The sequence below is a fragment of the Benincasa hispida genome, chromosome 3 (genome assembly GCF_009727055.1).
Source record: "Benincasa hispida cultivar B227 chromosome 3, ASM972705v1, whole genome shotgun sequence".
Classification (NCBI taxonomy): Eukaryota; Viridiplantae; Streptophyta; class Magnoliopsida; order Cucurbitales; family Cucurbitaceae; genus Benincasa; species Benincasa hispida.
This window is the reverse complement of record NC_052351.1, coordinates 10,473,817-10,486,377: the sequence shown is the minus strand read 5'-3', so window position 1 is coordinate 10,486,377 and position 12,561 is coordinate 10,473,817. Positions and strand designations below refer to the sequence as shown.

Sequence of the window (12,561 nt, the reverse complement as noted above, 5' to 3'; positions counted from 1 at the left end):
GCATAGGAGTGAGGATCTCCACAACCCATACAGCTAACCATGGGTTGCCCAAACGCCTCTACCTGATTCACCTTCTGCTGATTTGATGCGTTTCCTAGCGTTATGTTCTGCAAAAGGCTGGTCATCGTAGCCACTTGAGCAGAAAGTGTGGCTATTGCGTTGGAATCGATAGAATTAACGTTCTGAGATCTCTTTTTCCTGTCAGCTCTTCCATCATACGTATCGTCCACCCATTCCATGTTGTGCTTAGCAATGCGGTCTAATATCTCTTTAGCCTCATTGTAAGATTTGTCCATAAGTCCACTAGCCACTGCTGCGTCGGCTGCCATCTGTGATGCTCTATTCAATCCTCCATAAAACGTCTCCATTTGGATAGTTAGTTGTAGTCCATGGTTCGGGCAATTTTTGACCAGTCCCTTAAAATGCTCCCATGCGACACTTAAGGTCTCAGCTTCTTCTTGTTCAAAGTTCATAATCTCTCGACGCCTCCTCGTGTTGGTGTAGGTGGAAGTATTTTTGCATAAATTTCTGCACCAACTCTTCCCAGGTGGTGATTTCACCAGGCTCCAGTGAGCTTACCCATTGTTTTGCGTCATCACGCAAAGAATAGGGGAACAAAGACAGCCTGATCTCCTCTAGGGTGATTCCAGGAATCACAAATGAGTTACACGTTTCCAGGAAATGCTTTCATGTTTGCGTGAAGATCTTCACCACGACCACCCCCAAATTGTCCAGTAGTCTGGAGCATTTGGAGCATTACAGATTTCATCTCGAACCTCTCCCGTCTGGCATTGGGTATATGATTCCTGGAGAGAAATCATACAGTACAGGGGACGCGTATTCCCTCATTGGACGCGTGCTGTTGTTCGCCATAAAGATCAGATTCTTTGCAACATGAGCTAGTTGCTGATTTGCCTATTCTTCCGCCATTGCTCGTTGCCTGTTCTGTTGTATGAGAAATTGCTACCTCAACCTTCGACGACGATTAGATTGGTTCCTATGTTGAAAGGTCTTTTCAATCTCGGGGTCGTATCTGAGTTCAGGAGTGCTTTCCCTGCTCATAAACGTTCACAAGCTTAGGCTTAGCTTGTAATACTCCCTCGACCGAAGTGTTCCTACAACAGATACAAACGAAATTTCTGGTTAGTCTTGCTTTTGAATCCCCGGCAACGGCGCCAAAAACTTGTTCGTTGCTATCGTGATTCACTCTAGGAGTGTATTGTATAAAATAAATTGGAAGAATAAGTTCTAAGTATAAGTGATGCGTTGATGCTTTGATGCATTTAAGTATTTGTAACGCATTAGTGCGTTAGAGAGATGCAACAGAACGCACAACACTTCTTCTAATGACGTTCAAGTTTTCCTAAACCAGACCCAAGTATAAATCTAATTTAGGTTCCTGGCAAGTCCAGGGTCGAACTCAGGGATTCAATTAAACAAACGCAGACCTTGCGTTGTAGCTATTGTAGGGGTTTTCCTAAATATATGAGAAAAACGTGTTATTTACACAATAGTTTAGTAGTGAGTGATGGATCATGCGAGAATGGAGTTTAATGTAAGTGGTATGCGTCGGTCTAAGATGAGTGTACACAAACCAAAATGTGATGTGGATGAGATGGGATGATTTGCTTATCTTTTGTTTATGCGTTAGACTTTATTCAACACTTCTCAATGCAAACAACATACAAAAACTATCTCTAGGATGCATGCGTCTAGGATTTATGCATTCAACATAAACAAGAAATAAACAATGGCAAAATGTGATGGATCAAATATATGAATTTTATAAGGAAGCAAATTGTCTTTACAAAAGCAATGCTCAATCAAATGCAATGAAAGTGATAAATGAGATGAAAGAAACTGAGTCAAGCTACAAAGTTCAATCTCTTATATCTCTTTGGCTCAATTCTGTTGTGTACAATCACTTGTATAGGAGTTGGACGAAGTGTCTTTCTCAAGCTTGGCTTCTTCCGCTCCCTGATCGGCGGTGGTGGTGGTTCTCAACACTTCTGATCGTCTTGGCACCACAACACAGCTTAAACTACGACTACGCTAATTATAGAGAGTGAGAGCCTTGATAATTTCTATGTGCTCCGAATAATTTGAACTCTAGAGGGACTTCATCTATTTATAGACGTTAGTCATGTCCACTTGGTGAATGGGCAACATTAAAGTCCATGCCCTGGTCAGCATTAAAGTCTATGCTCTGATTAGCCGCCTGACTCTCGAAAGCTTTTCAGACGCTACCTGACTCTTGGAAGCTTTTTAGACGTCGCCTGCTGCTCGTGCCCATACTTGCAAGTGGTGATGTGACACAATCAGCCTGGATCAATGAATCTTCTCTGTGTTGAATTCCCTCCGATGCATGGCCCATGCATTAAAGCTTTCCCTGCGGCACTTCTCTAATGCGTTAGCATTAATCCTCGTGTTGAAATCCTGCAATACAATGCGTTAATGCCACGATATTTAGTAATAAAACTTCTTTTCCATGAGTTTGCTAATATTTGAATAAATCCATGCGTTTCTTCTAAAAATGAGGAGAATTTATCATTAAAAACCTTAGTTATTCCAACTTAAGAGCAAAAATAACTTGTATTTCTACAAGTTATCAGTTTACCTCTTCGTTGTACACGTTAGAGTCAAGAAGCTAAACGACAGAAAATATATTGAATTGTTTACCTCTTCGTTGTACACGATACAGTCAGAAAGCTAAGCGATAGAGTCAATCATTTACCTCTTCATTGTACATGATGGAGTCTGGAGCTAAACGATAGTGAAATTGTTGAATCGTTTACCTCTTCGTTGTACACGATAGGATTAAAAACACTAAACGATAGAGAGAGAATTGTATCACTTGCCTCTTCGTATTCAACCACTTTCTTTGGGAAGGGGCAACCTGCCCAATTTATACGTTATTCCTTATTTTAGGGATACAAAGAATTAAAAAATTATTTAATGAATGACCAATGGTATGAGGACACATGGTCCAATACATAGAGAAAGAATATTTGTTTGTTATTACCCAATCCTATCTGAATTCTGAAGCACTAACAGAATACTCCTTCATGACTCATCTCAGCGATATGACATTCTTCAACTGATGTGTTTTCTTAACTCTTCCTTGGTAGCTGACATGGCAGAGTCTCTAACATCCCCCCTCAAACTTATGGGGAGTTCAACTATCCCAAGTTTGGACCGTAAGTTGAAAAATTAAGAGTGTATCAACAGTTTTGTGAGACAATCAGCTAACTGATCTGATAAAGGTACATACCTGATTTCAAGCTTCTCTTTAAGAACTAGGTCTCGAACAAAATGGACGTCTATTTCAATATGTTTCGCCTGAGCATGGAAGATAGGTTTGTTGGTTAATGCCCCTACACTAATTGTTTGGCTTCAGTAGCTCCTAAGTGAGATTCAGTAATACTGAATCTCACTTAGAAGCTGCTGAAGCCCAACAATTTCAGAGGCAGTGTGTGCAAGTGCTTGATAATCCGACTTGATACTCGATCGAGCTACTGCTGTCTGTTTCTTTGAAGACTAGGAGACAAGATTTCCACCAATAAAGACACAGTAAGCAGCTACTGACTTCCGGTCATCAATGTTTGTTGCCCAATCTGCATTTGATTATGCTGAAACTTCAAGTGAGGGGCTTGGTTGAAATAGCAGTCCATAGTTCTTGGTACCACTGATGTACCGAAGGACTCTTTTTTGTTGCTTGCCAATGAATGGGAACTTTGAGAAATTGACTGAGATGATTCACCATATATGTGATGTATGGACGAGTGTGAGTTAGGTATTGAAGAGCTCCGATTGTACTTCTGTATAGATATGGATCAGTGAGGGGATCAATAATAGACAAATGTTTGCCTAAGTAGCTCGGTGAGGCTGTAAGTTTTAAGTCTGGAAAACCAATCCTTGGTAGTAGATCATCAACATATTTTTACTGATTCAATATAAAACCATGCTCCAGATACTGAATTTGTATACCTAAGAAGTAATTCAACTTGCCCAGATCTTTGAGTGCAAACATGCTATCCAAAGTGGCTACTAACTAAGAGATCAAGTTATTGTTGTTACCTGTCACTATTACATCATCAACATAGATAAAAAGTAGTATAGTTGAGCCCTTTGAGTTTAGTATAAGCAGTGAGGTATCTGCCTTCAAGTTTATAAATCCCAAGCTGGTTAGAGTAGTGCTGAGTAGATCATTCCAGGCTCGAGGGGCCTGTTTCAGTCCATATATAACCTTGTTCAACTTGCACACATGATTAGGGAAATCAGAGTTAACATACCCAGGTGGTTGATGCATATAGACATCTTCTGTAAGTTTCCCATTGAGAAATGCATTGTTGAAGTCAAGCTGACGAAGGGCCCATCCTTTGGAGACAACGATGCTTAGAACAACCTTTATAGTTGATGCTTTGACCACCGAGCTAAATGTTTCAAAAATGTCAATTCAGGATGCTGATGAAATCCTTTGGCTACTAGGCGTGCTTGTATCTTTGTATTGACCCATCCGGATTATTTTAAGCCTAAAGATTCATTTATTGCCAGTACATTGAAGGATGCTGAGGAAGGAACCAAGTGCCAAGTCTGATTGTTGGTGAGAGCTTGAAACTCAATATCCATGGCTTGCCTCCACTGAGGTGTAGCAAGTGTTGGAAACATCTTAGAACTCGCAGTTCGTGTTAAATATTCTATTTTATCAATAATAATGACTTATTGATTTTGCATCTTATTATGAAAATCCAATAAACGCATCCTTGGCTATAGTCTGAATGCTATGTAATGACATAAATAGGATCAAGTTGATTGTGTATAGATGGTCTAATAAGTATATGGATGAAATTGGGTATCTCATCCTGGTAACACTATTGGATGTAGCCCACTTTGTAGTTGTTACAAGAAGTTGTAAGGTGCTACAAACAATGTGATCCATAAATTGTTCATGTTGAAATATGAGAGTGGGGCATCCTATGTAATGAGTTTGCATATAGACTGGACCACAAAAATAATCACTTTTCTTTACAACAACCGTTTACTATTAAAACTGACTATTTCATTTGTTATATAACCTAGGTTAACTCAATCTTAATCCTGAGCTAGCTATGAACTCCTGTTTGTTCGGGATTATCCTTTGATCTGCAAACGGTGAGAGTAATCCAACAACACTGGTCAATAAGCTTACCATTTTGGGGATAAGACCAAATGAATAGCTGGGGACATAGCCTCGCAAAATGGAATTCACTCCTACCTTATTTACGATTAGCAGATAGGTTGTTCTCTTAAGTACTGATGTCAAGTCTTGAACAATCGGGGCCCTGCCTTCTCATGATAGAGAAAGGATTTGATTCATAGAGGTTATGAATCAGAATTGTTCATTAGAGGATCAATAAGAACTTAAGGAACAAGATGTATTCACAGAGGTAAAATGGTATTTTTGACCTAGCTGAGATTACGAACAATCTGTGAAGGATCGACTTACTAATTATGGTTATTAAGTGGACATAATATATCTACAGTGAGGAGAGTTCAACTATGGGCTATAGTGGAGTATCCTATCAGTTCACGAATGGGAGTTAGATCGGACTAATGAGTTTAGCCGATTAATCTCGAATCATTGGAGCTCATGATCTGTAAGTCCGTGAGGTCCCCCTACTAGCTCGTAAATGGATAAGCTTTAGAGTAGCTTGATAAATTAATTGGAAATGTTCAAATTAAACGGAACAGGAGAATATATATTTAAATATGATTTAAATATATGAAGATAATTATTGTGCAAAAATTAATTTAATATTTGATATTACATTAATTTATGAAATTAATTTTAGAAAAATCATTTTTCAATTTTATTTATTCAAAATAGTTTTGAAATCATTTTGTGTTTTTAAAAGAAAAGTGAAAATCGAATCTTGCATGCCACGTACAAAATGGAGAATGCAGATTTTCCATTATCTTCATCTTCTTGTTCACATAAAAGCCATTAACTTCTCTTCATTAATTCTCCAAGCATGAGCTGCAAGCCATGTAATTCACTTCTTTGCATGTTCATCTACAATAAATAAAGAAGTTTGGAGTCATTTGAGAAGAGAAAATGCAGAAATTTTGAGAGAAAATCTCTGTGAGAAGAAAATGTTCTTCCATTCGGCTGTTGTGTGTTCTTCATTGTTCATCACCTATTCAAGCTGTTCTTGAGTCCCAAAACTCCTTCTAAAGGTCCAAGAGGATAGTAGGGAAGACTTTGAGGTGGTTCACGGTGATCTCTGGTGAAGACTGTTGTTGTACATTCAGATTCTTGGAGAGTTTTTCAAATATATGATCTTAAAACCCTATTTTTAGAAAAGCATGCTTTAGTTTCTGCCCAAATTAGTGAATTTGAATGCTTATGGATCCTTGATACTTCTGCTGCATGTTATTTAACTTTTTCAATAGCACCAGACACTCGCGTCGGTTCGATTAAGGATTAGTCACATTGGACAGTGCTGAGCCAAGCTTTTGGCTTGAAGATACCAGTTTTGCCTCTCGTAATCATTGGATGAGTAGGCTGCAATAGATAAGAGGGATTTGGAGACATAGTGCTAGATGACCGAGTGGAAGGGTTGGACAAGGGAGATTGGGTGGCTATATGGTCTGGACAAGGGCTGGACATTGCATCTGATAATGAGGAAGATGAGGCAGCTCCAGTTGAGACATAAGGGAGGGGAGAGGTTGGATTGATATCTGACACAGGGATATTTGAGGGTGAGGGACTAATACATTGATTTGAAGAAGACTGTGGCAGTTGGATGGGAACAGTGTACAATAATAGAGTTATGTTGGGAGAAAGGACTTAAGGGTCACTGTTCATTGTAGGTTTATGAGTTGATGGACCAAGCACCCGGAAACTATAGGAGAAAGGAAAATCAGACTCGATGAAAATTACATTTCTAGAGATGAATACTTTACCATCTTTGTTCAGATATCGATGTCCCTTGTGAACTATGCTTGGTCCTAAGTAGACACATTTATCATAGTGGAATTGAAACTTGTTTGTCTGGTATGCTTGGAGACATGGAAAGCAGGCGCAACCAAACACTCTTAGTTTCGTAACATCTAGTAGTTTCATGTATAACTTATTGATTCTTTAGCACCTTCGAGGGAAGACCATTTATTAGATGATAAGCATTAAGAAAGGCATCCCACCAGAACTGAAGAGGCATTAAGGCTTGTGCTAAAAGAGTTAGTCCCATCTCTACTAGGTGTCTGTGTTTCCTTTCAGCTCGTCCATTTTGTTGAGATGTGTAAGGGTAAGAAAACCGAGAGCAATGCCTTGTGAGCTACATAACTAATGCAATTTAGTATATTCATTATCTGGCTGCAGTGCTTTAATGCTTATTTTAAACTGTATTTGAACAACTTGAAGAAAATGTTTGAAGGCTTGTAGAGTATCTGACTTTTGTTTAAGGGGATAGACCCAGAGGTATCTACTGTAATCATCCATAAGTGATATGTAATATCTATATCCTTTAGTGGAGTTTGTAGAAGCTGGGCCCCAAACATCAGAGTGAATTAAATCAAATTTATGTTGTGCACAAGACAACGAATTAGGGAAGGGTAGGGAGTGAGCTTTAACAAGATAGTAGGGTTCACAAAACTTAATCTCTTCATTAGACTTAGTAGGAAGATTACAAGTTTTTAGTATAGTCTCCAAAACTCGAAGAGAAGGGTGACCTAGACTCCTATGCCACAACCCTTTTGATTCTACTAAGTTTGCTCCACTTTCGAACAGAACAAATGTAGTAGAACTGTTATTTTTGTTCATTGGGTTAGGAAAATAGTTGGTGTCTTTGGTATTCATATCAACTGGGATCACCTCTGCTTCATTCAATTGATATAATCCATCTTTAAGAGTTCCTTTTACCAGTACTTGCCTTGAACATTTGTCCTTAACAACACAACAGTCATTATAGAACTCAACAGAAACATCATTTTCTTGAACTAGTTTTGATATACTAACCAAATTCTTTGCAATATTTAGAACACATAAGATGTTTTTCAGACTCATATTGCAATTAGAGGAACTTAAACATGCATTGCCTATGGCAGATATGTCTACCTATTGTCCATTCCCTATCATAATATGATCATTGCCTGTGTACTCAGAAGGGTTGGCTATGTTGTTGGGATTAGCTATGATATGGTTCGTTACTCCATTGTCTGCATACCAATTAAAATCCCCTGCAAACTCAGTTTGAAGAAATGGATTCAAGTTCTGAGAGGTGACAAAGGCTGATGGAGTGGTCCCTGATTTCCCTTGGTTCTGACTGTTTCCTTTACCAATGTTTTGATTAGGAACAAATTCTCGATTGTACCTTTGATAGCATACATCTGCAGCATGTCCATACTTGGAGTAGACTAGACAGATAGGTCTATTTCCTCTACCTCAACCTCTTCCTCTGTTTCCTCCACTATTACTGTTTCCTTTGGATCCATTGAACTGTTATCGATTCCCTCTTGGTGTTACTCTATCCAGATGTCTTGAATGTGGAATTGTTTCGATTGAAAGAAAAATTTGAAGGAAGTCAGAAACGAGATTTCCGTGAGCAGAGGAAGCAAGACTATTCCAAATTACAATCATGAATCAACAATACATTTACAGTCGACTTCAAAATAAACGGTTATACAATTATACAGAAAAATTACAGCATGAACAATACAGAAGAACATAGATCAAACTCTATACGAACATTGGCAGAAGCGTCTCCATGCTTCAATGCGCAACTCTGATCGAAAAACAACAACCACGAGCGCTTGCTCTATACGACCGCAACAACGCACGAACACAGCACGAACACTTCGCGCTCGTCCTCAAAGATCTCCTCGGTCACGATCTCCTTCGCAACACAAAAATACGGTCTTAGAAAACCTCGTATCGTGTCGAGTGATTCTGAATCCACCAACAATGCTGAGACCTTGTATTCCGTGTGAGAATCAGAAGAGGGCAACGGGGCTCTGTTTTCGACTGGTGTGAGGAGGCTACAACGAAGGAAACAACGAGCGCGTACCACAGATGGGCAATGGGAGAATCGGAGACCATCATATAGGTCGTTGCCCAATCGTTTAGATAAAGCTACGCGATCGTCTAACAAAAGCTATGCGATCGTTTAGCTCGGTCTATCGCGTACAGACTCTACACGATCATTTACCTTGGGCCTGCGATCGTCTAGCAAAGCTATGCGATCGTTTAGTAGATACTGCACGATCGTTTAGCTCGTCCAACCGTCGTTTAGTAAATCTGTATTTACTTGACGACGACCTTGAGTTTCTTTTCGCCGGAGAGAAAACTTAAATACTTTTTCTAACTTTTGAAAAAACTTCTTTTCAAAATTAGGAAACCACTTTCCTTTTAAACTCACGGTTACCATGATCCAATAACCACCCACTACTTTGATTATTTAAAGGAAAAAGTATTAATTATCTAATATCTAATATTATTATAAACATAAATGGTAACGAACTTATCATACTATATTTATAACCTATAGTTTTAATATTTCATCTCATGAAACATATAAACCATAGTTCTTTTTCTATTCCATGGTACTTAATGTATATCTCATTTACATCAATCCTCCACTAGATGTATCTTATATATCATACTGATTATATCATATATAATCAAAATTCCTCTTGTCAATTTGAACATTTCAAATCAACACCAAGAACTGATCCTCAACATGAATTCAAGCTATCAAGGGGACCTCATGGACCTATAGATTCGAAGCTCCAACGGTACGTGAATAACTGACTAAACTCTTTAGTCATGGGATCCACAATCAGTTAACTACCAGGCACTCCACTAAAGATCGATAGCTAAAATCTCCTCACTACAGATATATTATGTGTCCATTTTAACCAATCAGCAGTACGACAACCCTTCACAGATCGCTCGTAAGTACAGCTGGGCCAATAATCGTTATGCCCCTATAGTTACATCTGTCTTCTTAAGTACCAACGATTCTTCTAATGAAGATAAATCATAGTCCTACTATGACTGAGTCTTCTCTTCCAAAGAGAAGCTATGGCCACTATGTTCAAGCCCCGGAATCAGCTCTTAAGGGAGCAATCTCTCTACTTATTCCTGCTTTGGAAAAGGAGTGAATTCTATATTGTGGATTGAGTTCCTAACTCCCAGATCAAACAAGTCCCCAAAAAGGTAGGCATGTTGAGTTGGCAATCTGGCCACTCTCACCCATACTAATCAAAGGACTGCCCTCAAAGGCAGAAGTTCACAAAACACTAAGGATTGAGGTCATGTCACCTATGGTGGTTTACGTAAGATGCAAGTCTCTAGTATCAATTGTGTTATATACAGAGTCTAGTCATCTCGTGGTCGAGGTCTTATACAAACTCTTTGTATAGGACACCCCCGTTCCACGTCTCCACACGAATGGTCAGGATCTACCATCTGTAGTAGTTTACAACACTTGCAAACCTCTACAAAGCGGGTCGTATCCGTAGTGTCACAAGGATTAGGTATCCCACCTTATTCCTTATACTACAAACCGATTTAGGTTATCACTTAAGGTATGATCCACTTGTATATCACATATACATGCTTAAGTTCACATAAGATAACCAAGGAGCTTTGTTTATTGGATATGAGTAAATGCCAGAATTAAATAACACTTATTTTATTCATTGAACAATGTGCATCTTTACAAAACAACGAGACTCCGGGTGAATTAGGACACCAATCCCAACAATCTCCCACTTGCTCTAATGACTCGGGAGACTATGTACAATACAATATAAAAATGTACAATATACAATAAACTATGGCATACCCTAGCATCATCTCCCACTTGCCCTAAACAAGATGCCGCATGTCCCGCAGACCCAGACTCTCCTGGTGACCCTCGAACACTGTAGCCGTGAGGACCTTTGTAAAGGAATCAGCAACGTTGTGCTCTGATGCGATCTGCTCGATTATCACATCACCGCGATGCACAATCTCCCTAATCAGGTGATATTTTCGTTCTATGTGCCTACCTTGACGATGAATATGAGGCTCTTTCGAATTTGCTACAGCCCTACTGTTATCACAATAAAGAGTAATAGGCAAATATTTGGAACAACTTCCAAATCTGTAAGGAACTTCCTAAGCCAAACTGCCTCTTTAGCTGCTTCACAAGCCGCTACATATTCAACTTCCATAGTGGAGTCCGCGATGCATCCTTGCTTAATACTTCACCAAACTACAGCCCCTCCATTTAGAGTAAATACTGACCCCGATGTTAATTTGTGAGAATCTCGATTAGTCTGGAGTCTGTGTATCCTGTAAGGATCGGATCCTTATCTCCATACACAAGCATATAGTTCTTCGTTCTCCGAAGATACTTGAGGATCGTCTTGACCGCCGTCCAGTTATCAAATCCTAGATTGTACTGATACCGACTAACAATCCCTACTGCATAGCAAATGTTGGGTCTGGTACACAACATTGCATACATCAAGCTTCCTACAGCAGAAGCATAGGGAATCCGTCTCATCTTCTCAACCTTTTGATGTGTCTTAGGACATTGATCCTTAGATAGAATAATTCCATGCCTGAAAGGTAACAAACCCCTCTAGAATCCTGTATCATGTACCTGATCAACATTTGATCAATGTACGATGCCTGAGATAGAGCTAACCCTTTGCTCTTGCGATCCCGAATGCTCTGAATCTTGAGAACATACTGTGTCTCACCCAAATCTTTCATTTGGAACTGGGCAGCTAGCCAACTCTTAATATCAGTCAGATATCCTATATAATTCCCAATGAGTAGGATATCATCCACATATAGTACCAGGAAAGCTACTGAGCTGTTGATGATCTTCTTGTAAACACAAGGCTCATCAACGTTCTGGTTAAAGCTAAACGACTTGACAGCAGTGTCAAATCTAATGTTCCAAGATTGAGATGCTTGTTTCAGCCCATAAATGAACCTATTAAGCTTGCAAACTCTTTGCTCTTGATCTAGAACTACGAACCCCTCTGGTTGAGTCATATAGATGGTCTCCTCAAGATTACCATTCAGAAAGGCAGCCTTGACGTCCATTTGCCATATTTCATAATCATAAAATGTGGCTATGGACAGGAGAATCTTGATAGACTTTAGCATGACAACAGGTGAGAAAGTTTTCTCATAGTCAACTCCCTCAACCTGAGTATAACCCTTTGCCATGAGCCTAGCCTTAAAGGTTTGCACCTTTCCATCTACACCTCTCTTTCGCTTATAGATCCACTTGCTACCAATAGGTTTGACCCCATCAGGTGGATCAACAAGCTCACAGACATTATTGAAGTACATAGACTCCATTTCCTGGTTCATGGCCTTAACCCATTCATCTTTGTCAACATCCTCCATTGCTTTCTTAAGAGACAATGGATCCTCGACCCCATCATTCATAATGACGTTTTGGGCTTCAGTCAAACCCATGTAGCGATCCGGTGGGTTCATAACCCTCCCACTACATCGAGGCAGTCTCAACTCTTGAGCTGGTTAACTAGACGTTTCGACCTTAACAACTCTTGTTG

General features: G+C 39.4%; 1 protein-coding gene and 1 non-coding gene across 2 annotated transcripts; one reads left to right on the top strand and one right to left on the bottom strand.

Moving 5' to 3' along the window:
• The first annotated feature begins 384 nt into the window (after positions 1-384).
• Positions 385-488, top strand: LOC120074875. Its single transcript, XR_005481154.1, has one exon. It is a non-coding gene; the product is annotated as a small nucleolar RNA R71 (small nucleolar RNA).
• Positions 489-3,414: 2,926 nt separating this feature from the next.
• LOC120073443 lies at positions 3,415-11,743 on the bottom strand. The gene is made up of 3 exons (XM_039026293.1): positions 11,631-11,743; positions 4,247-4,433; positions 3,415-3,537 (listed from the first exon to the last, which is right to left on the bottom strand). Exons 1-3 carry the CDS (start codon positions 11,741-11,743, stop codon positions 3,415-3,417), a joined length of 423 nt encoding a protein of 140 aa, XP_038882221.1.
• Positions 11,744-12,561: the final 818 nt, after the last annotated feature.